Source organism: Aythya marila, assembly GCF_965140915.1.
Source record: "Aythya marila genome assembly, chromosome: 9".
In the NCBI taxonomy this organism is placed as follows: Eukaryota; Metazoa; Chordata; class Aves; order Anseriformes; family Anatidae; genus Aythya; species Aythya marila.
In genome coordinates this window covers 9722044-9745420 of record NC_139050.1, presented here as the reverse complement: position 1 = coordinate 9745420, position 23377 = coordinate 9722044, and the positions used below count along the sequence as shown (strand labels likewise).

Below are 23377 nucleotides of genomic sequence, written 5' to 3'. Positions count from 1 at the left end.
TCCCGACTGCTGTAGCTTCCCAGCTCCCTGGCAGAAAGCAGTGGTCTGCCTGCATCTTTCTGCACTCTGCTCTGTGGGTAAACATGGAGACATTTGTTGTGCAGCTCTAGTGGCAGAACACCATTCCTGTGAGCATGAGCGCTGCAGCATTTGTGCTGAAATTCACCATTGCCGCAAAGGTTTTTTTTTTTATAAATTACTTATATTTACACTTAGACCCTCCCTTTGCAACAAATACTGACCCTATTTGCTTGTGGATTTTGCTGACTTCAGGGAAAATTATAGATGCCCTAACAGTACTGTTTTACACCGAGTGATCATCTAGCTGCCTTTTTTTTTTTTTTCTGGTAATTTTTTCTAGCCTGATAGGAGGCTGCGTGCAACAGGAAACAAATGGTGCTATGTGAGCAGTTAGAAAGCAGGCCAGCAGCTGTGACTCACTGTATCAACTGACACTGAAGCTGTAGGTTACCAGTGTACTTGCAGCATGGGCTCCCAGAAGGTAGGAGAGCTGGTAAATGCTCTGTATAGGGTTTCCTGCTGAAACCCTCCCTCTCCAGCCCACCTCTAGAAACACATTTCTGGGGAAATGTCTAGGTTTGTGCACTGTTTGTGTGGCTAAATATGCCAGAAAGACCAAAACCTTCTGTGCCGAGACAGGCAGGACGTACAGTGAGAGGGCTGACAGTTTGTTGGCGGGTCAGCAGGATTGTCCCAGCCTCTGGGGTAATCTGCTGTGCTTTCTGTTTGCGAGTCCTGCAGGGTGGAGCTCAGTGTAAAAGCTTCATCCGGCGCGCTAACCTGCTCCCCGAGTGCAGACGTACGTACGGCTGCCCATCCTGCGAGCACAATCTGATAAGAGCGTGAGTTTAGGTCAGTTCCTGGTGTCACTGCTGCTGTCACCAGCATCAGAGGCAGTTTCTGGCTGTGCAGCACATGCAGCACCAAGTCCCTCGTCAGCCCCTTGCAAGGAGGGGCAACCTTGGGGGCATTTTTGTCTCTTCTCTTTGATACTGTACTGTAAATTGCTGCACCACTTTGGCACCTGAGGCCAAGAAAGGTTTTTTTGTGGTAAAGATTTTGTGGTTTGCTTTGGAGTTTGATCATCTATCTATATCTGATCAAAACCTGTCTACTTGGAAACTGCACTTGAGATGCTTTCAGTGGGAGATAATGCAAAGCATAATCCTCTGGGTGATGCTAACCCCTTCACAACAGTGCAACCTCTTAGAGCTTCTGCCAGCCAGCTGTACAGGAACGAGGCCTTGCTTTGTACTTACTCAAATTGATGTCAAAACCTTCTGGCTCCTTTGAGGATGGGGCAGGCACAGGTCTGCCCCCAAAAACACTTTCAGGCTGTAAGACATCCATGGGTCACTTGCAGCTTGAAGGCATTGGATGCTGTTGGCCTCCCTCTGCATTGAAAGGCAGAAGGAGACCAAGTGTCCCCCGAGGGACGTGCAGCTCTGCAGGTGGGGTGGGACACAGCGGGTGGACAGCCACCCCCTGCAAGCAGGAGGGCCTGGTGGGCAGGGGTGTGCGTATTTGGGCTGGTGTGCTGCCAGGCTGTGTGACGGTGCTCCTGGGGACTGGATGGGAGCAACAGCACCTGCACTGCTACAAGGCAGGGAAAAGCAGTGTTACCCCAAGGATGGAGGGGTACTGGGAGCTTGGATGTAGTATTTCAGCAGGGAGCAGAGAGGAGGTCGCCAAAGGGAGTGGGGAATGCTGGGAAGTTATGCTTTTCCTAACTGTAAATTTCAGGAAAAATAATGCTGAGAATAGAATTGATTTTGCTGAATTATTTATTACTTGGGCAAAATCACTGTTTACTCAGAAAACTCACCATGTTTGTGGTACTCCATTGACTGTGAAGGGCTGAGCTATAATTGGGGTGATCACTTTTCTTGCATGGAAACAGGGGACAAGAGGACACCTAGATGGTAATTAGGAACAATATCTTGAAACGTAGTTAGGGAAACACATTTCTAGCATGCTCAAATACATAATTTATATTAAGCTTCATTTTATTGCTGAAAATGGTACATATTCCAATTTGAATATATTCCAGTATAATGTTGGTTTTAAATCAACTTGTAAAACTCTTTACCCTCTTTAAATGTAGGACTGAAGTTAATTTACAGCCAGGGCTTAGCAGAATCTGCATACTTTGTTTCTGCAGTCTATCCAGATCTGTTTATACAAGGAAAATGTTCTTTCCGCTGTTGAATCTGAGGTAGGAATAAACATAATGCATTTCACAGGTTTTAGAAAACTGAAAGAAGCAGATTTAATAAGAGAACACTAGGTATTTCCTGAAACATGCACATTCCCGCTACTGAATCCCTCAGTATACAAAATTCTTCATACAAACAAACCATATCCAGCTTTTGTCTAGTTTGAACCTTTTCAGAACGTTTCCAGTTTCCTGCAAATATCAAAAAAAAAAAAAAAAAAAAAAAAAAAGTTCAGAGAAGGTGGCTTAAATCACGTTAAAGTTGTGTATATATATAATTTTTTATTTATTTAATTTTTGCAAATATCAAAAAGTGAAATCAAGTATTTGGAAGCTGTCACATGCCATGAAATTAAATCTCTTTTCCTTTTATCAGGATGTGGTCTAAGATAAAATTTAACTCCATTTAATGCCAAAGAATATCATCAATTTTTGTTACAGCTTGCCCTCCAATAAATGTGTTATGTCACAAACTGCACACACAAGCAGATTGTTCTAATTTTATAACTATACCTAAAAAAAAATCTTAACAGATTTTGAAAGTAATATAAATAATCTGTTACTTGAAAGCCTTCATCATGCTTAAACAAATTAAAATTGAAAATCAGCAGTCCTTGCTGAAGGTACAAAAGTAACTTCCAGGAGCTGCAAAATTTTTTAAGATTCAGAAGGTAAAAATTAGATCTGTTAAAGACTAATCAGTTCAACAGTGATTGTTCTAGAAAAATAATTGTTTCACCTTATTACTTTTTGAAAGGCTTTGACCACCCACAACCACACACCCAACAGCTCTTTTCTACCCCGCTAGATATTTCACTTCCCACTATGGACGTGTGAATGCACAAACACGAGTGCTTGAGTGTGCTCCTGGCACAGAAATGGGGCAAACACTTTGGCTGGAGGATAGGAACGAGTGGCCAGGAGGTAGTAGGAGCCTCAGCCTCCAACGGCACAGGAACTTTCTCCAGCATCAAATACTCTGTAGGAAGTTCTGCCCACCCCTGCAGATATTTCCATCCCAAATCAGCTGCTTTTGTAGGCACATTTTAAAGGAAAGGCTAGTAATCTCTGCTAAGTGAGAACTATTAGAAGGTGTTGTTTTTAGTTGTTGTTGTTTTGTTTTTAAACAGTTTTTTCACATGATTACAGTCTGTGCTTGAGAGGCAAAATGTTATAATCCTAATCAAGATGAGCAACTTGGGGGCATCCTCCCACATCTCCAGGATCAACAAAATGAAGATTTCTTGTATTTTTAAAACTCACCTGGCAGATGTAGAAAAATAATTGAAAGCTTACATAATCAATGTTATCAACAAGAAAATATTCTCATTTTTCAGTAGTTTGATGGATCTCAGCTTTCATATTATCAGTCATATAGTCAGAGTTTAAAGCATTTATCTTTTTTGTTTCATGTTTTCAAAGATTTCTGATGAAGTTTCATAACTGAATTTGAAGTATTCATGGAGACAGCAAATCATTCCCCTTTTGACTGTGTGGTAATGCAGCAGTGTTTTATTGCTTCTGTGCTTTGAGGCATGACAGGTCACAGGGAGAACTACTCATTTTCAGGCAAGTCTTGAGATGTTTTCTCCAAGAAAGAAGCTAATATACTGTTGATGATATATGAGGCTTTCGTACTTCACAAATAGATCATTTAAGGTAGGAACAAGGCTTAGAAAACATTGCTATTGAATTTTGCTTACAATGAATCTTACGGCAAATATCGCTGTCTGTAAACAATCACCTCTGTACTTTTACTGGAAGGGTGATGCCCCTTTTTCTTCAGCGATTTATTTGCTGATGAGATGCATCATTGCTGGCTGTGCCTGCAATACAGAGATGCAACTCGCCCAGCAGGCCACGTGTAAAATTTAGGGTCCAGTTAGACCTTGATCACTTGATCTGTTCTGCAGCCTGAGGTGACTGGACCAGTAGACCCTACGCGTGTGCTGCTGCTTATTACTGATGGCTAACCTGTGAAAAGTAGAAATATCCAGTCACCTTTGGGTAACATTTGATTGAGTGGATTGTCCTAGTTGCACTTGTTGTAGGTAAACTTGATCTGCTTGACCTTTTACCTTTACCAATACGAAGTTATTTAACCAATACCTTTAAAATCAACATTTTGGTTGTTGAGGCAAATTCCATTTAAAGTTTTTGGGGAATCCTTTAGTTTTAAGGTTGAAATATAAGTGCAAGGAACACAGGACTTGATTGCAAATGGCAAAATGGTTTGGGGAAATGAAACAGGCTTTAGCAAAGATAGCTCAGATTCGGTCATTTCGTAGTCCCTCTGAGAGAATGAAATCATATCGCAGCCTTTGGTTGTTCCCAGTTCTTTGCCCTGCTGTCTGACTTCTGCCTTCTGTTCATAACTTCTGACAGGGTTTTCCGTCTCGGTTCTCCGCTGAAAGTTTAAGTTGGGCCCCTTTAGTGTTTGGTGTCAGTTGAAACTGGGGTCTATTCAGTACAGAAGATGACAGGGAAGGCAGAGAGCTGATTATGGATCCTTCCCTGTCTGCCTGCACAGCTGAGAGGCCGCCCACTGAAATGCAGCTTGGGACTGGTCTGTGCAGGCACAGCTGCTGTAGGCACCCATTCACCTGCCTCAGGGAAAAATCCTTTCTTGTAGGACTTCCAGCACCATTGCCTGGGGGTATTATTTATTGTTATTTATTGCCTCATAATGCAGGAAAAGCTGAAGAGGACTTGACAGTTTCCAAGGAGGAGCAAGTATCAGTGACCAGCAATAGTTTTCCCAGCTCAGTTACCATCAGATGTGAGCTTTGCCAAAATCAGAATGGTCACCTCCACAAACTGCCTTCAGAAATAGACTGTTGCATTTGCTGCCTTCGGTTGCTTTGTTGAGTCAAGGACCTATGTTTTCAGGTTTGTCTTGGTAATCACTAGGGCCTAAATACTTTGCAAAGAACTGAAAATGGAAATTTTCATTTGACTCAAAGTGCTGAAGCTTTTCAGTGGAAAACGAAAAGCACAAGGCTTGTGATAAAATTTAAATTAAATAAAAAAGAAAAAAAAGTTGACAGAAGTAGTGTACTCCAAAAGTTTTGCTTAAATTCTACCCACGCACTACAGAAGTGCTAAAAATTGCTTTGGATCCCCGTGGCTCTGCAGTCCTGCCTCATTCATCACCAACTCATCTGACTTGCACCTTATAGCTAAATTTAACAACAGTCCCTCGTGTTCTGTCATGGAACCATGCTGTTGTTTGCTTGTTGTAGATTTAAATCTTTATTGTTATAACAGAAATGATAAAAGGGTTGGTTGCTCAGGAAGTTCCTCTTGCTATGAGTTGGATCATAGTATGCTCTCTTGGGGAAACCTTTTCTGATGGCTGGAGTTTGAAAGTTCTATTTAGTGCAAACGAGCTCCTCGAGTACGTGGTGTTGATGCTTTCTGTAACTGTTTGGTGTTCTTAATAGCTTGTACCTAACTATATTAGTTAGATATTTGGCAATTGCCATGCTTTTTGTGTGAATTGTGGAGTGCCAGAGCAGAATGGAATGGGATCTTCAAATAGGACCTGGGTACATTTATTTTGTGACCTATGTCTTCACTTTGTGTGTAAGAATGCCAGTTAGAACAACTTCTGTGGCTTCTTTACCTTCCAGAACTTCTGATGTGTTTTTCTTTAGGATGTAGAATTTTTACTAAAAAAATGAGATAAAAATTTGGCAGTCAGCTGTACTCTACTAAAAACTCCTTTCAATTTTCCTTCTCTTCAACAGAGTATTTTAATTTGCAAATGTCCCAGTCCTGCCATGCGAGCATTTGCTACCTGTGAACATGGCCAATTGTCAGGCTGCCAGAATGCACCTGAGCAGGATCACACAGGCAAAAACTCTCGCAGGGCCAGAGGAGTTCGGCACTGGCAGATAGGACAGAATCTTTTTAGGTAAACTCAAACTGTGCTCACGTTCCCCACGCAGAGCATGTTAAACTCTTAGAACCGCATGAACAGAATGCATTGTCTTCCTCAAGTCTTTCCTGTGAAATTGAGGGTAGGAAATAATAAGATGGTCATTTTGACTGAAATTGGATCAGGAAAGAGTTCATGTTTTAAACTAGATTTTCACTGCAGCTGGAGTCTCCTTCATTTGTCTCCTTCCCAGTTAGCAACAGAGGCAAGAATGCTTATTTGCACCTGGTTAACTTGTTTCCATCTAGCATTAACAGGACTCGTATTTTGTGCACGTATTTCAAGCCAGCAACGAAGTAGGCGCTGAACTCTAACAAATATTCTGTGCATGCTACTGTGAAGTGAAAATTGTTTAGCATTCCATTTTTTAATATGTACTATGAGAAAGGAATTGATGCAGTGACAGTAATTCATGTACAACGTCTCTTAAGTCAGCATGATGTTTAAAGAAATGAAGCTCGTGGTAGAGGCAGTATGTAACGATGGTGTGTTTCAGTTTCATTTTAGGAACAGAGAGGGGTTTAAAGAATTGACAAAGCAGTAATTTTCTTTATTTTTTTCTTCCTTTTAGTGTTTTGTTTGTTTGTGATGTCTGATTTTCAGTCAGGAACAAAACACAGAAATAATGCATACTTAGTTCTTATTAATTTGCAATTCCTTGTTTTCTTTCATCGATAATCTCCTCTTTCAGAATTTCTGAAGGCATCTTTCCCAGGATTTTTCTAATTTCCATGTTCTTTGCTCAGTGTAAAAGGCCACTGTAGCAAAAGTGACAAGAGTAAGCAAACCTGAGTATCAGGATCAAACATGCAAAATGGGACAAGAAAGCATCTCAGCGGAGACAGGAACTATTCACCTTTGGTTCTGTCCACCATAACTCAGATTACATATCTCACAACCACACTTAAGCAGCGCCGTTCTCCCCAAAATTTATACGATTTTTCGCAGTTGAGGAGGCACAGCTCCAACCACCCACTGGCATCCTTTGCCTGGGCTCTCTGGTTTTCTCCCCTTGCCTCTTCTGTCCTGCTCAGTTCCCGTGCTTGGGCCCCTGTTACTGAGCTTTATCAAGTGTCTGAACGCTGCTGTTCCACCACTTACTAAAGTCCATTCCTTTACTGACTCTCCCTGTCACAGGATCCCCCTTTTCCTCAGCCACTCGCTTGCTCCTCTCCCTTTGTGCTCTGTGCTCAGCCCCATTTTCTTCCTGCCGTGGGTGTTGCATTCACAACACGGTACGTTTCGGGGTGACTTGTATTTTGGGAAGTAGCTGTAGCTGTTTCTCCCAGCTGTGATTCCCGTGCATGGTCCCATTCCTGTGAAATGCCCCTGAAATTGCTTAGCACAAGATTTCATCTATGAATAAGAAATGCTTTCTAACGAAACAAAACTGAAGCCCAAACAGGCTGCTTTAGAAATCGTTTACCAGAAATTTCTTATCTCTTAAGTTCAGCTTCTGAGTGAAATATATATGCCTGCCTACATGAGAGCCAAAAGGAAATTTAAAAATGCCACCTAGACTTCTTAGCTAGCAGACAGTCTTGAAGACAACTGTTTCCCGAAGAAGGAAAGCTATGACTTTTTTTTTTTTTTTCAAATCTAAAAGGAAAAAATGTTCCTTCCAGCATTTAGCACCAAAGTAGATGTGACCTGATTTTCAGCTTCCACTGAAATCGGTGGGTATTACAGGAGTTTTTTAACTTTGAGAACGCATTGACTGAAATGTCTATATAAGGATTTAAATACCTGGCTTAAGGCACCCTGGTTAGAAAAGATTGCCCTTAAGCAATACAAGCAGATGACCAGTTTCCTAGTTCCTCCTTGCGCCTTGGCTCAGGAAAGGAAAACGCTTCCTCTTCCTCCTGAGGGCCCCAGCCTTCCTGTGCCATCTATTTATACGTTGCTGTAATGAGCCCCATGTTAACCACTTCCTCGCCTGCCACAGTGTGGGCTTTACCTTGTTTAATTCTGCTGTTGCTTTGTCTTTGTAGTCCACCTGCAGCTTCTCTTAAAGGTATGTTCAGAGCTGCTCCTCAGCACGCCGGCACCAGGAGCATCATTTTGCCTAGCTGTTTTGGCGTCCAGGCAACACTGCTTGGAGGTAATGAAGAAGAACAGACTTAGGCTGGGCCCTGCTGGCCTTTTTACACCAGGTATAAAGGAAGAGTAGATGATCAACCATATTAAAACCTGTCAAAAAGTTCAGATAGATGAATTTGGAAAGGGATCACAAGATTTAGCCAAGGAACAGTGATTAAGGGCTTTAGCCACACATGTTTTCTGAAATGGAGAACCCAGAAACCTATTCAGTGTGAGAGCAGGAACAAGCTATAGCTACTTGTTTCAAATAATCACACAGCGAGGTTAAAGAGGTGCAAGAGAAATGTGTGGAAGGACTCGCAGAGCTGATTGCAGTTTCTGGAGGACAGGAGATCCCAGGACATCCTGTGGGAAAAGGTTTCTAGCTGAGCAGGCTGCAGTAAAGAGGGTATGGGGATGATCTGAGAGTTTGGTTTGGGATGCAGCTCAGAGAGCTGGGTGATGGTGACCAGCAAGCTCACATTCAGTTCTGCCAGCCTTCTTAAGGATGCAGCGAGGTCTGGACAAAGAGGCAGCGGGCAGATTGGAAGGGGGCTTCCTACAGGTACAGAATTAGGGGTGGCAAGAGGCCTTGTAAGGTCTCCACATCCAGTGTTTGCCCTTTTTTTTTCAGGTTGGAGCAGGACTGGGTACTCACTAGCCAGCTGTGGGGGATGACACCTCCAGAGACAGGGACACTCGCTGTGTAGCCTGACTGCACTGTCTTTGGCAAATTCCCTTGAGATCTGATCTCAATCTCCACTGTTGCAAAGCAAACCAGCCACATCTGCTGTCCTTGGGGGACTTACCACACAGCTGATTATCATCTGTATGTGAGAATTTAGAACTTATGAGATGGCTGTCGTGACCTCTCCAGGCTGCCCCTTTGCTGAACTGTACCAAGACTTTTATTTCCAGCTTTGCTTGTAAATCACATTTTCCAACTGTTCTGCCATCCTTGTCATTTTTCCTTGGGAGACTCTCTGGTATTCTCATTTGTTCCTTAAAAAATGGTGCCAGGATGGATGCGGTGGTCCAGATACGTCCTTGCAGCACTGAGTACAGAAAGACAGCTTCTTCTGGGTCTCATACGACAGTCCCCTAACAGATCTTACAAAGACATAGGCTTTTTCTGATGCAGTTTCCCACTGTAAAATTGTTGCACAGCCTGATTCACTGTTATCCAGATTTCTTTGTGTAATTCTGCAGTTTTACAGATTGTTCCCTGTATTGCATATATTCGCTCAGTGTTTCCTTTCTGTATGTGTATATCAGTGCAAAGCTGAGGTGCCTGCAGTGATGCTGGAGGAATCGATGCAGAGCACGGTGCCATGGAAGCAGAGCCTGCCCTCTGTGCTGCTCCCCCATCCTGTGAGCTGTGTGAGCACGTTTCTGGGAATGTGGTGTGTTGCTCTGGAGATGACACTTGCCATCCACGTTTTTAATGACTTGAAACAATTCGCTTCACAATTAAAACAAGATCTGTCCTGTGATAACCCCGAGAAAATACTTACTAAATGTAGAGGGTGCGGGAAAGTGGATTTCGTTGTTGAGCTCTGCTCAGGTGGCTCCTGCTTGCTCTGCACTGCCCCATCCTGCTCATTTTTGTTTGCATTGCCCTGTTCCACGTCTGCTCGCTATCTCAAGCACAAGAGCAAGTCTGCATAAAGTTAAGGCTCTGTTTTGCCTTGCTCCTGTCATCCAATGTGGTTTTCTGGAGGCTGTTTGTTCAGAGTGCACCACCAGTCTGTTTTTTGCTGATGGTCTCCACAAGATGCTGAGCAGCACAATGCTGGTATTTTACTTCCCACCACTGCTCTCCCTCCTTAACCTGTGAACCTTTTCTGCAAAGTCAGGTGCGAAGAAAGCACATGTCCCAGCTATGTGCTGCTCTCCTTGCGCACTGGCACCCGGACATCTTGCAGCCACGTGCCAAATACCACAACTAGCATTTGTCATGCTGGGTTCGTTCTCATCCTTTCTCCATGAGGAGAGGCAAGTGCAGTGTGGTCTTGCTTTTACAGTTCTCTCTCTCCCCTTTCAAACAATATATAGTTGTTGCTGTGATTCTGTGCAGAGGGAGACAGCACAAAGCTGCGTGCCCTGCCCTCCCAGGGGGAGCACGAGTTTTGGGGGCTGCCTTGGATCAAGAGGAGCTCATTTCACAGAACAGGCAAACGGACAGAGGGTTGTTGGGCGCTGCTCGTGCCAGAGGGAAACAGCCCTTCCCACATGCTTCCTCCATTGAGGCCCTTGCAAATAATAACAATTACGGCACAAAAGAAAATGAGCTAGGATAATGCAGCGATCTTTGCTTTCAGATTCGCATAATGCATAGCAATCAGGGAAGACACTGGAGCTCCCTTACCATGGGAGGGAGCTGAGCAAGTCTGAAGCCACCCCATCCTTCCTGCTGCTTGGCCACAGCTGGTCACAGCTCCTGCCCCCCACCACTTCCCTGCCTCCTTACTGCAGCTCTCACCATCCCTGTGCAGCTGCTGGGGATGCGTGTTCAGCTCCCTGCTGAATTCTGTCCTTCCATGAGCGCTGTCCTGTATGCTTGCTGTGCACAGTGGGGAACGGGTCCTTTTTGCCCTGAATGTGCTGTGGAAGGAGGGCACTTGGAGGAGACTGGCTGTCTTTGGGAAGGAGCAGCTGGATCCAGGTGCATCCAATTCCCAGCTACTCCACATGGCAGGGGTGCAGCTTGGAGCAGGGTGAGTGAAGGCTGGGGTGGCCACAAGTCCCAGTTATCCATGAGAGAGGAGATGGCTGGATTCATGCAGGTGGCTCAAGCCTGTGTGCCTGAGCCAAGCTGCCAAAAATAAGGTGTGTAACACCTAGGCCTCTCTGCATGTCTGTCCCTGCACATGAGCCAGGGTTTATTGCCTATCTGGGGAATTTGAGCTGGACCACAGGCCTTGGTCCACTCCTTAAATGCAAGGCCATGAGTTTAGAGGAAGGAGGCCTGTTACAAAATGCTGCTGCTTCTGGTTGCCACAGAGACCAGGATGGTTTCGGAGACCGAACTCTCCTTGGCAGCAAAAAGTGCTAATTCAGCCTTTCCTCCCACTTACATCAAGGCTCCGTTTGTCCTGAAGAGAGATGCGCAGGGCATGCTGTTGTCTTGCAGGAGCTGAGAGGCAAAACAAGGCTGGATGTGGCAGCATTTGGACATTGGGGTGGGAGGGATGCTGTTCAGGAGCAGGATGGCTCACCCCCACCTCAGGGGAGGTCAGGGAAGCAGGCAAACAGCCAGGCCTTTGGAAAGTGACGTAGGAGTGTGAAGACAAGTTTGGAAAGAGAAGGAGTGGGGGCAGGCTGCAGTGATCCAAGAGGTGGGGGAGAGCTCTGACAGCAAATCCTTCCTCTTGCAAAGATCCAGAAGGCAAACCCCGACCCTCCCTGTTTACCCTCTAAGTGTTTTAGGGTCTCAGTGCACACTGTTACGGGCCTGATGCCTTTTTCCACGTGCCCTTTGGGGTAGCTCAGGGCAAAATGAAAACATAATCCACTGTTTGCCCAAGTGCTGCCTCAATGCTGAATGTGCTGTTTTCAAAAATACGAGAAGAATAAATCTTGCTAAACGCTGGAACACCTGGGAGGCAGAATGGGAGGCTGTGCAGGCAGAGCTCTCAAGCATCATACGCGTTTGTTAGGAAAATTTCTTGCTGTGCCTTTAGAGGCATGCGGGTGTAGTTAAAACAGAAAGACGGGCCTGAGGGTACTGAAGGCTTCAAATGTGGTTCGGCGTTGAAAGCTTTGTCCTCATTTTTGGCCAGAGATTGTACTCTTTGAGGAAAAGCTGAAAAGAAATCTTGTTGCTAGGACTCACTGAAGACATTTTCCTGTTCTGCTCACGGAAGGCTTATGTCAGCATTTCTCCTGTTTAATCTTTTGTTTTTAATGAATTTGCCTTTAAAAAAGGCTCACAGGTAATAAGAGATTGGGCAAACACATGGCAGGTAAATAAGCCTGTTCAAACTTGCGTTAAAACTTTTTGTATGTTAATTTTTACAGCCAATTGTTGCAAGCAAAAAGAAATGAATGTGTCCTGCCTGTCTCGAGCCAGAATGTCTCAAGTATGGCTGCTAGGCGAGTTATTTCAGAGCGCAGGCTTTAGCAGCTAAACCATAAACATGTTTCCTGTGCAAAATCTAGCTGTATACGTGTAAAATAGTGCAAGTCAAGCCTGCCACGAGCATCATCTGGTATTTCTTTTGGTTGCCCGCTACTGCTGTGTCCGCAGGTGTGAACGCTTCCTGGTGTAGCTCTGGAAGCAGCTACCACACGTGGTCCTGCCCCTGTCCTTGATGTTCTGCTGCACGTGCAGGTGGGGCTTGCTTGTGAGGGCTTCTCTGGGAAAACCTCTCATCCAGAAAGAGCACACCCCACGAGGGGTGATCAGAGCTTCTCTTAAGGGTTTGCCTCATCCTTACATGCAGTTTTGGAGATAATACACTGCTCTTTCGGGTCGGTAGGCGGGGAGGTCTGTGCAGAGCCGTGACAAAGCATTTCTCTGCCCTGGGTAGGGCCCTTGGTTGGAGCAAAGTAGCAGGACTGCAGGGATGGCTGCTGTTCCTGCCTGGTAAACCCAACAGATTTACTGTTCACAGCAACTTCGGATATATAGATACAATTGCTCTAAAACTTTGCCTCTGCAAATGTCTAAAAACTTATTCCCGCTATTTGCCATTTACAAGTATCTATTTCTTGAGATTGGTGGCCGGGGCTGTGCTAGAAACAGCTTTAGTCATAGTTAAAATTCAGCTGGCAAGCTCAGTGTCATGCCTGCCTGATGCATTCACAGTGCTATCTGTGTCCTCAGCTTCCGAAATCTTCATCTGAGCACCTTTTTTTTTCACATGACAGTGCCTTGCTAGTTTGTTTCATTTGAACGTAGCTCTGAGCTTTTGAATCCTGGAAGGAATAGGATGCTAACATCTAGATTTAGACATGTTTATCTTGCAATTGCGCAGAAAAATTCTTCCTGGATGCCACAAAATACAAGATAGTCCAGGATATGTGCTCAGCAGAAGAGGGAATGCAAAAAATTGATCTGGGAGAATTCTTTGTTTTTAACGATTTCTTCTGCTTTGATGCCAAGCACACTGAATCAAGCAAGAGTGCCCTTCCATTTGGCTTCACTGAACCTTTGAGGCTGCCATTTTGCTGACAGTGGCTGGAACATGTGTGCGTACCTGTTTCTGTTTGCACTGCAAGTGTTCTGCACAGAGCCAGTGGTCTGACAGGCAGGAAGAGCTGGGCTGGCTTTCTCTGGACAGCAAGTGTGGGTTTTGCTCTCTCTCTGACTTTGTTTTTCCCTTGTGAGGAGCAGTGTTTCTGTGGTAGGAAATCCCAGGCCATGACAGCCTCTGTGTTTTGTTTCAGGCATCAGAGGGTGTTCCCGTGAAGTATTTTGAGAACTTGGAGGAACTGATAGAATTTTACAAGAAAGAGAACATGGGTCTGGTATGGCACCTCAAATATCCAGTGCCACGAGAAGAGGAAGAAGCTCCGGATGAGCCAGAGGAGGATGCTGGTAAGAATCCCATGACGTGACTCTATGAGGCAGACCCTTGACACTTACTCTGGACTGGAGATAGTGGTGCTGGAAGGAGGATTAGAGGGTGTTGTGCAACAAAACGGGTGCAGGGCACAGAGAGACCTGAGCTATCAAGACCTTGAAGCAGTGCATCCTCATGGCCCCAGAGAGGTACTGCATCTGGAGCAACACCAGCTCCCTGAGGGAACACGCTGAGGCTCTCTGCAGGGTATATTGTCCTGGGTGCAGAGCTGACTAATCTGTTGTCCTTCATCTGGACTCAGACTGGGTTATGTTCAGCCATCTCTCATGTCTCTGCACTGCTCTCCCTGCACTGCAGCTGTAGGACTACTGTCCCAGCAGCAGAGGTGCTCCCCTAGAGACTTCCATCACGTCTCTCTGCACTGCATCTGCCTGCAGTTGCTGTGGGTCTTGGACCCTCTGAAACTCAGCCCCCCTTTTCTGCTCTGATCTAGAGGAAGTCTCTAACCGTCATAGCCAGAGGGCACACATCCCACAGTGGCAGACAGTCTAGCTCTTTGTATAGAGGCAGATGTATGTTGAAGAGGTGTGACTGGCATCATCCCAAATGTTATATGTGAAATGTCACTGTGGGTTCCTGACACTCACTGGTCTAGGTTCGTTCCTTGGATTTTTTTTTTTCCTAGATCATCCCTTGGATCTGTCACTGTTCTCCTAAATCCCAGCGGAAGGTCGTGCCCACAGAGGCATCCTTCCTGGCCTTTCTGATGTCTGTCCGGAAATGATGTGCATTACAATAAAAATTGTTTGAAGGACTTACTCCCCATGACAGACAGGCATCTGCACTAAAGCAGATTGATATGCCTGCATATGTCTGTGCAATCCAATGGATCTCTAATAGGAGCTGAAAGATTTTGCTTTGCAATTATCATGAAGAAACAGAACAAAATTTTGCAAAGCTGCTCAGGAAAGATGTTCCTGTTTTTTTGGCCAGCTGCATTAAATCTCCTGCTCTCAGGGCGGGGGAGGGAACTACAGCAAAAATAATACACAGAGAGGCAAGCAGCAGGGAGTGAAGTTCTAGCCAAGACTAAGAGCCTTTAGATGGAGAGATATTAGCACGTGGGTGGGGCCATTTATATACAGAATTTAATTTTGTTATGCTTTTGGTGCCATCATCCTGGAACCATGTAGGGCCTATAGATGCCTGCTTAAGAGCACAGAACCGCAGAGGTGCCTCTGTCTGCAGATGAGCACCCAGATACCCCACAGATGCACCGCTCAGCCATGCTGTTGCTCAGGGTTGTGGTAGCTCTGTGAGTCACAGCTTCTGCCCAAGAGCAAAGGATCAGTTCTTTGATGGTGTGGTGTTTTTAATAATGAAAATTTGACCATTAGGAATAACTAAACAAACAAACAAACAAACAAACAAAAAACTCACAACTCTTGGTCAACGTATGGTCTGAATTTCTGGGTGGTGTATGGTGCCAGGAGTTGGACTCGATGATCCTTATGGGTCCCTTCCAACTCAGGATATTCTGTGATTCTAACTCAACCAGCTCCATAGGACAGGCGTAACAAAGTGCTGGAGCAGTAGGTATGAAAAGAAAGGCAACAAGGTTTGGGATAAATGGAGAGGTCCACTCTTCTCCCAAAGGGAGAAGGGAAGGATAATATGCTGAGCAGCAAGATGTCAGGGGTCTAAGGGAGCAGGAAAACACTTTGCATTTCCAACTGGATGGCTCCAGGACAAGGCAGGGTATTCAGTCCCTCTGTATTGCATTACATTTTCTCCATCCATGTCTGCTTACTTCAGCTGTCCACTTCTTTCCATTAGCAGCTTCTGCTGCTCCTCCTAACATGTCCCTCCATCCATTCTGCCCCTGCAGCACACCTCCATAATTGTAATGATATGGATGAGGTACAGCTCTACTTTCTAAGCATTATGTTCATAGTAACTAATTAGCCTTCATAGCTGCTCCCCAGATGGAACAATCAGGGTGGCTTGGGTAAGGCCGTACTGCAAGGCAGAGCACGAGCACACATGAGGTCCAAGCCTGGTGGCTCAGCCCGTTGGTCTCACATCGCTGAGGGTATGACTGGGCCAGTATTGAGCCCCGAGCTTCCCAGCTGTGGAACCGCAGAAGGGATGGTTTCTGCAGTGACTGCTGCTGTGGTGCAAACTCTGCCCTGCCTGGGGGTGAGGGGGATGTGGTCACATTGCTGTGCTGGGATGACTGTGCCTGTCCCTTCCTCCTCGTTAGACATGGTACCCACGCCTCCTATCCTGCCCCCACGCAACATCCTCATGGCATTGCCAAGCAGCGAGACGAAGGACACGTCTTCTCTCCCTGAAAACTCCAGGGTGGCAGATGTCAACAAACTGTCCCTTTCTGAGACACTACTCCAGCGACTGCAGTACCAGGACACGAGCAGGTGAGGTTGGCAAGTCACAAGCAGCAGAATTAGCCTTCAGTCCAGCTCTGCACTGTCTGGAGTCTCAAATAGGTCCCCAGCTGTCCCAAAGATTCAGCCAAACTACTTCTCATTTACACTAATGAATAGAGAACAGACTGAGATCTATGGTGTGTTGGCTACACCTTATGGTCAAGCTGTCATCTCGAAAAGATACTTTTTTGAAGTATTAAAATCAACGATAGACTTTCTCCACCGAGTTATAGTTTTTGTATGTACTCTGGTGATATCTGAGAGAATGTAGTATGCTAGCACTGCACCTAAACTACAGATTGAATCAGGAGCCATCAGCAAGTCCTCAAAAAGAATAAACTGGGGTGCATCTCCAGGTGCTCAAAGTGATTTATTGCAGCTACAGATCTGACTCATGTTGTCCCACATGCTAGCTTTGTCAAATCTGGGCATCCACTGAAGCCTTAGAGGAAGTTTTGTGACATTTAATGGTCAGATCTGCAAAACTAAATAATAATAACAATAATCAGAAGGCACGCTTGTGGGCAGGGCAGTGGGAGGCTGGGTGAGCAAACAGTGGTAGTGCATGGCAGCACAGGTCCTGTTGTGGTGAGCCAGTAGCAGCTGGCTCACTGGGAGAAACCCAGTTTTGGTTGGCTGCCTGCACCACTTCATCTGCTGTCAGCCAGCTGGGACTTTCTACATTTGTCAGAGCACAGGACAGCACATACAGCCTGCTTGGGTCATCCCTTCTTGTCATGCTGGAGTCCAGGCACCACAGAGGCAGTGCTTCCCATACAGCTCTGCAGTCTCTGCAGCCCTCAAGACTGTTTTGGAATAAAGCCTTCTAAGTGGGATATGATGAGATGAGAAGGGGTCTTCATCTCCCCAGAATCCCCAAATTGTCAACTATTAGCTACCTCTCAGCAGTTTCACCTTCCAGGGCTGGTGATCTTCCTGTGGCTCTGGCAGCGCTAGGCATCACAAGACCTCCCCTGGCATGAGCGCTCAGCAGCCAGGAAGGAGAGAATTTAGGGTGGTGAAGGGGAGAGAGGAGAAGGTATCAGCAGTGTGGGGAGGGATCCATAGTGCAGTTCTGAGAATTGCATATTTACACTGAAATCCAAGGCACACTGCCCCCATCTGTCTGTGCTGCCAGTGGATGTTTCAGAAAAAATAAATAAAAAAAATGATAAAGCTGCCTAATATTTGGGAGCAGAGAGCTGTTTTTTGACTTGTTTGTTTCTCTCCCAGTGTTTCTGATGAGCATCTTAAGCTCATCCAGGATTATCTGCGAGTTCACATCATCAGTGACTTTGAGATGGTGCAGACTGGCTCAAGCAATCTTCCCCAGCTGAAGAAACTGCTTACGCTTCTTTGCAAAGGACTCTTCAGGTAATTACAGGCTGATTTTCAGAGATAATAGTATAATGCGGTAATGCTGTAGCCTAATGTGCATGCATGTAGCCATGTGCATGCATTCAGAACCTGCATTGCTGGCATAGTAAACCTGCTTACCCTCAAAAACATTGTATTTGGATCTCATGACCTGTGATTCTGGCCCAAAGATGTGAAATCTAAGTAAAAAACACAGCTCTGACAGTGAAGTTTACCTGTAGGTGGTTTCAGTCAGTGGCATTTTTAGTGGAGGGCTTTTTTTCTTTGTTTAGAAAGAAAAGCAAAAAATGTACTATAACCGATTAACTGAATAATTTGGTAATGCATAAATGACACCCACGGAATTGTCAAGCACACGTTGTTTATGGGAAAAAAGCACATATTGGTGTATAGTTATGTTTTAAACACTGATTTTCTTTCTCACTAAAGCATTGTGAACCTGGAGCGATTCCACTGATGTCAGTAAATTCCGGCTCAAAAGAAAGGAGAAATAAGCCTAAGACTCTGCAAATCTTACCTTTCCCATTTGTAGCCCTTCCAGGCACCAAATAGGAAAACCCCAACATGGAGCTAAAACCTTGCAGAGCTACCTGTATTTTCTCTGATGGAAAGATGTGATTTCCCCTCTTTGCTGCTTTTGTAAGCAAATGAGGAGGTTAGCACACGCTGGCACAAAGATGTTAAAGAAAGCACTTTATGTCAGAGGACTGACATGTTTTTATGTGTGGCTTGCAATATCCTTCTCTCCAAAGTATTTAGAAGTGAGGCTGGTAGTGCTGCTGCCATGGTCCTAGATCTCACCACTACTAGAGCTCACCAAGGCAGAAGAGCTAAAATGAGGGTAGGACACTGGTGATCTGCTTAGCATTAACCCATGCACAGAAGGCAGAGAGTCAGTGACATTCTTAGCTGCCTGGGACCACAATTACTCCCCTGAAGATGTGGGTGGGTGCAGTGCACATTTTACGAGGCGAAGGCCGAGGCGTATGCAGCCCTTCTACTTCTGCCAGAAGCCAGCCACCCACAGATGAGCCCCAGCAGGACTGAGAATGGGGTGTACAAAGAGCTGCCCTTCTTCTGCACCCTGCGTGAGAGTTTTTGCTTCTCTACGCCCACATGGGGGAGACCCAGGTGGCCAGCTAAGAATAAATCTGATCAATGGAAACTAAAATCTAATGAAATCACAAGCGAAAGTTTTGTGCTACTAAAATATTTCCAGTACTGCTGTTCTGATGATGGCTGGCTTTTTCCATTTCCAACTTATTTTCCTTCACCTTCTCTGGGTTTCATAACCCTTGGAAATGTGCATGGGATGGCAAGAAAGAAAGAGATGCAACAGGTTCACAGTCCTCTACAGTGCCAGGACAACTTTTACCTTTCCATATTTTCTGTAGGATTTTTTGTGACTGGACTTTGCAAAGCATCATCCTCGAACAGATCTGGGTCAGTTCTTCTGCAGTTCTTCCTGCTGAGCACAGGGGCACAGCACCCCCAGACACAGCAAGGGACAAGCAGCCTGCCCTCCGCCCCTTCAGTGGCTGCATGTAGTTCTGAAAATGTTACATACTCGTGGAATTCTTCTCCTCCTCCCCAGTTCTTCCTTATTATCTGCCCCTTATTTCAGCCAGATGGAGCTGCCTTCCCATTTACTTTTTCATGAGTATCTAATAAATACAGATTCTGTTTTCAGTCTCAGATCTGTCTGGGGGACCTCTCTGCTGCTGTTCCAGTTGTCCCATGAATCTGTACCATCCTGCCAAGCTGCTTGTTTAGCTCGAGTCAGCTAATTGTCGTGCTTCGACATTGTATTGTTTTGTGCAGAATCTATGAGATTGTCTGGGGCTTTATGTTCCTTCCCTCATCAGACTTCTGAACTCAAATTCAATCAGTGGCATTACCTAAATTTAGTTTTTATTTACCTCAGCTTTCTTCAGCTGTACAGGGATTCCAGCTGAAGGTACAGCTAATTCCTGTGTTGCTAGGCTGTCTCCTCTTTTCCTTCAGTAATGTTCTATTTCATTATTTTCAATATATTTAGGGTTAGTTTAAAAAACAAACAAATAAATAAATAATGGCACAGTTTGAGACCTTTCACTGGAGTTTAGGCACCTTTGCATTTCCTGGCACTGCTGAGGATGAAGAGTGAGCAAGCAGACACAGTGCCTGAGCTGACCCTGAGCCACGCTGCTTTGCTGTGAAGCTGTTTTTTGCAATGCTGTGTTCTGGCTTCTTGCAGTCTCCCAGAGCCCAGCTGTGCCACCTTCTGGGTTACTCTCAGGCACCAGGATGCTGCCATCACCGTGAAAAGAGCATCCCGGTGCGCTCTGACTGACTCACCTCCAAGTTTTCTTAGCGGGATGTGGCCAAGCAGCGACTGCCGGCCTTAGCAAGGTAGTGGGGGTGCAGATTAGAACTGCTCAGGAGTTAGGAGAGGAACACAGCTTATGCTGCACATGGGGTTAGGAGAGGAACTGTACCAACTGCTTATGAACTCCATGTGCATTTCCCTGTTTGTGTATTATCCACAGGCAGGTGCAGGGCTCATTTCTGAGCTCGAGCACAAGTGGGCCACAGCAGACCAGAATTGCAAAGTGTTGTCTGTGATCTCTTCCTCTCACCCCCCTCACCACTGATCCCTGATTAATTCAGCAAGGGCCAGACCCTAGTATGCATTAAAGGTACTGAAGGCTCGATTTAACTCTGCTAGAAGTTGCTCCCAGCTTCTAGGGCTAGCTGTGGGCAGGGAGTCAGGACAGCCATGGCACATCTTCTTATCAGAGCCCAGGGGACAGCAGAGCAACCCTCCTGCGAGAGGCTTTTCTCTTTTGGTGGCTCGTATACTGAAAAGGGAAGCAAAGCAGAAACTTGTAAAGCTGATGGGTACTTTTGTAAAGTATTCAGTGCTAATAAATTATCATACAAGGGTTTCCTTAGTCGGGAGAATCCTGCAGGGGCTGGAAAGCTGATTCATAGAGAGCTTAGCACCAGTGCAGCAAAGAGTGGGGAGAACCCATGTGAGTGGACTTTGTTCAGAGTGCCCTACCAGTGAAACTCTTCACTAGATAATTTCCACATGAAGCTTTTAAGGTAGTTTTCCAAGCACTTGTGATATGAGCATTTGTGCAATTGTATCTGGACACACAGGCTTCTGACACTTCAATAAAGATCGCTACATATATTTCCTTTATACTATCAAGAGAAGAAAACAAAAGTGCAATTCAAACCACTTTGTGGTTTTGTTGAGTTTGAACGCCTGCAGATGCTCTTCCCCCATCCTGACAGCCACACTACATATTGCACCATAAAGTAAACAGAGGGCAGTTTTCCCATGAGAAATCTTCTCTGAACTGGTTCAAGCAGCTGCTGCTCTGTGTTTTCGAGAGATGGGCTATATGTCCTACACTTTTGGTCACAGTAAATATCCTGTTGTTCTTTCAACACCGAATTTAACCCGGTACTCTTGCAACTGCCTGCTGCCTCAGGGGGCATGCCTTTGTGCCTGCAGAAATCAATGGGAGTCTTGGCTTTGGGGCCAGAGCAGTCTGCAGTGACATTGGCTCTAGTTGACCCAAAGCTGAATATTGGTGTTGCAGGACTAGGTTTAGTGGATCCAGCAGATTCCTAAATGTGCCTTGTACTTCTGTGTGCTCTGTGGCAAAGGCTTTCAGACTGAAATTTCAAACTTGAGTGCTTAGTTTAGGTAATTAATCATCCATGGTTCAGCACCTAGACAAATATCTAATCTTCAGACTGTTAGGCACACTTTCACTTTGGAGCACTTTCCCCAACAAACAGGGAGTAAAATCCGGTCCGTGCAGACTTAGGAAAGTGAGGGAAATCATTAATATCCCCTGTTGACTAGGCACAGTGCAAGCATCCTAGCACTGTTCCCCACCATCACCTTCCTTTTGACCTGCACTCCCTGTGTGCTCTTTCCGTGATAAGTCTTGTCATTATCGGACCGTGGCTTCTGTGCCAAATTCATATAACAGTGGTTTGACAAATGAGCATCCTGTGGAATATAATTGGGAAATGCTGAAGGAATCTCATTGTAACTCACAAAAGGTTCCCGTCCAAGAGATTAAAGGCTGGGTCTTCCACCCGCTCACTGCGCCCAGAGCCTCTCTTTGTCATGTGAGCTGAAAAATCTGAAAATGAGTTTCCTCTTCGCCAGTGTCCCCAGCATCCTGAGTCAGTGTCAGCAGCTGTGCAAGGACTCTGCTAAACCAAGCTCCTCCTGCTGCTGGGGCATTCACAGGCTCCAGACTTTGCTGGGTTTGAGGTTTCTGAGTGTGCCTTGATCTATCAGTTGCCACTGTTGTGTTGATGCTCATTTTATACAATGTCGTCTGGTTTGGCCCAGACTGGGGCATCTTTCCAGAGAGATGTAGGAAGTTACTATCTCCAAAGGGAAACCAGCAGAACAGCCCCTACCCAGCTGCTGCAGGGCCAGGCCGGGTGCCTGGCTCTGACCTGCCCTCACGGCTGTGTCACTGGGGCACTGAGAACCGCTCACGCCTCCTGTCCCCACAGCTCGGAGGGCAGCAAGCAGTAGGGGCTGAGGGCATGGCACGTGGCACGAGCAGGCCTGGTGTGAATGCAGGCCTGTGGTGGCTGCTGTGCAGCCGTGTCCAAAGAGCAAGTGCTGACCAACCCAGGGACTGACCCTCAGCCTTAGACCTCTGCCATGTCTCTGTTCCCAGTGAAGCCTCTCGGACTCTCCCTTCTCTGGAGTCCATCCAGAAGGTGTTTGAGCAGCAGCTGCACCCCGGGATCCATCAGCGCTCACAAGTAAGTTGGCCAGAAGGTGGGAAAAGGAGAACAAAGGAGTACGGGTGGTTGTCACCCAGGGAGGGAAGGGGTCTGGGTTCACGACAGTGACTGGTGGGATTCAGGTGATAAGATACCGCTTCTGGTCTCTTCAGCCTCTTTCTGGTTTCAGTTAGAGGGCACACAGTGAGTTACGTTCCCACAGTTTCACTTATCCCATGGTCTCCTCTGCCTGCTTTCCCTTTCTGCCCAGAGGAAAGTGCAGCAAGCTGCCTGGAGGCTTCTGTCTTCCTATCGTCCCTCACACTGTGGGCTGGAACCACACATTTGTCCTTCTGTAAACTCCACTTGCATGTCCAGCTGCCTCTAACTACACAGGGTTTGTAAATTTGCCCTTTCACCCTGCCACACTTGCAGATGTTCAGCCACAGCCTGTGCTGTTGTGCTACTTGTTGCAGATGAGGGTGGCAGAGGCACCAGTGCTGCTCACCCTATGTGTGAGGGGTTCCTGGGGTGAGACTGCTGCACTTCCATGCCATGCTCTGTGGGTTTGGTAATTACACATCTCTCTCTCTTTTTGTTTCTATGCTATGGTTATCAGATGCTTGGTGAAGCTAGTCCAGTCAATATTGTATCGAAACTTAACCAGCTGATCTCGTTGCTGTCTTCCATTGAAGAAAAGGTAGTTATATATATATATATATACACATATATAGCTATTTTATGTTACCTTCTTATCATCTTTTGCTTCTAGTTATGCTTCTCTTATGCCTCTTGTTCATCATCAGTGCAATCCTCTGCAACAGTAAGATTTCTTTGCTCTGACTGTATTGCTCTTGGTGTAGTGTAGAATCACCAAATGCAATTCAGTACACACAGAGTCTTTTACAGGTGAAAACATTGCTGATTGAAGGTCCTGATTCAACACACCGGCGCTCCCTTATACCCCCTGTCACTTTTGAGGTAAACATTCTTCTTTAACAATGCTAATCAGAATGTT

At 45.7% G+C, this 23377-nt stretch overlaps 1 protein-coding gene across 3 annotated transcripts in view; it reads left to right on the top strand.

The window, feature by feature from the left end:
* Positions 1-23377, top strand: part of INPP5D (inositol polyphosphate-5-phosphatase D) — a 52605-nt gene that overhangs the window by 11384 nt on the left and 17844 nt on the right. For all 3 annotated transcript variants that reach the window (XM_082767461.1, XM_082767460.1, XM_082767459.1), the window contains exons 3-8: positions 13647-13797; positions 16047-16218; positions 17464-17604; positions 22311-22398; positions 22979-23059; positions 23269-23340. In XM_082767461.1, the coding sequence (XP_082623587.1) occupies positions 13647-13797; positions 16047-16218; positions 17464-17604; positions 22311-22398; positions 22979-23059; positions 23269-23340 (705 nt within the window). The remainder of the gene's footprint in view (positions 1-13646; positions 13798-16046; positions 16219-17463; positions 17605-22310; positions 22399-22978; positions 23060-23268; positions 23341-23377) is intronic.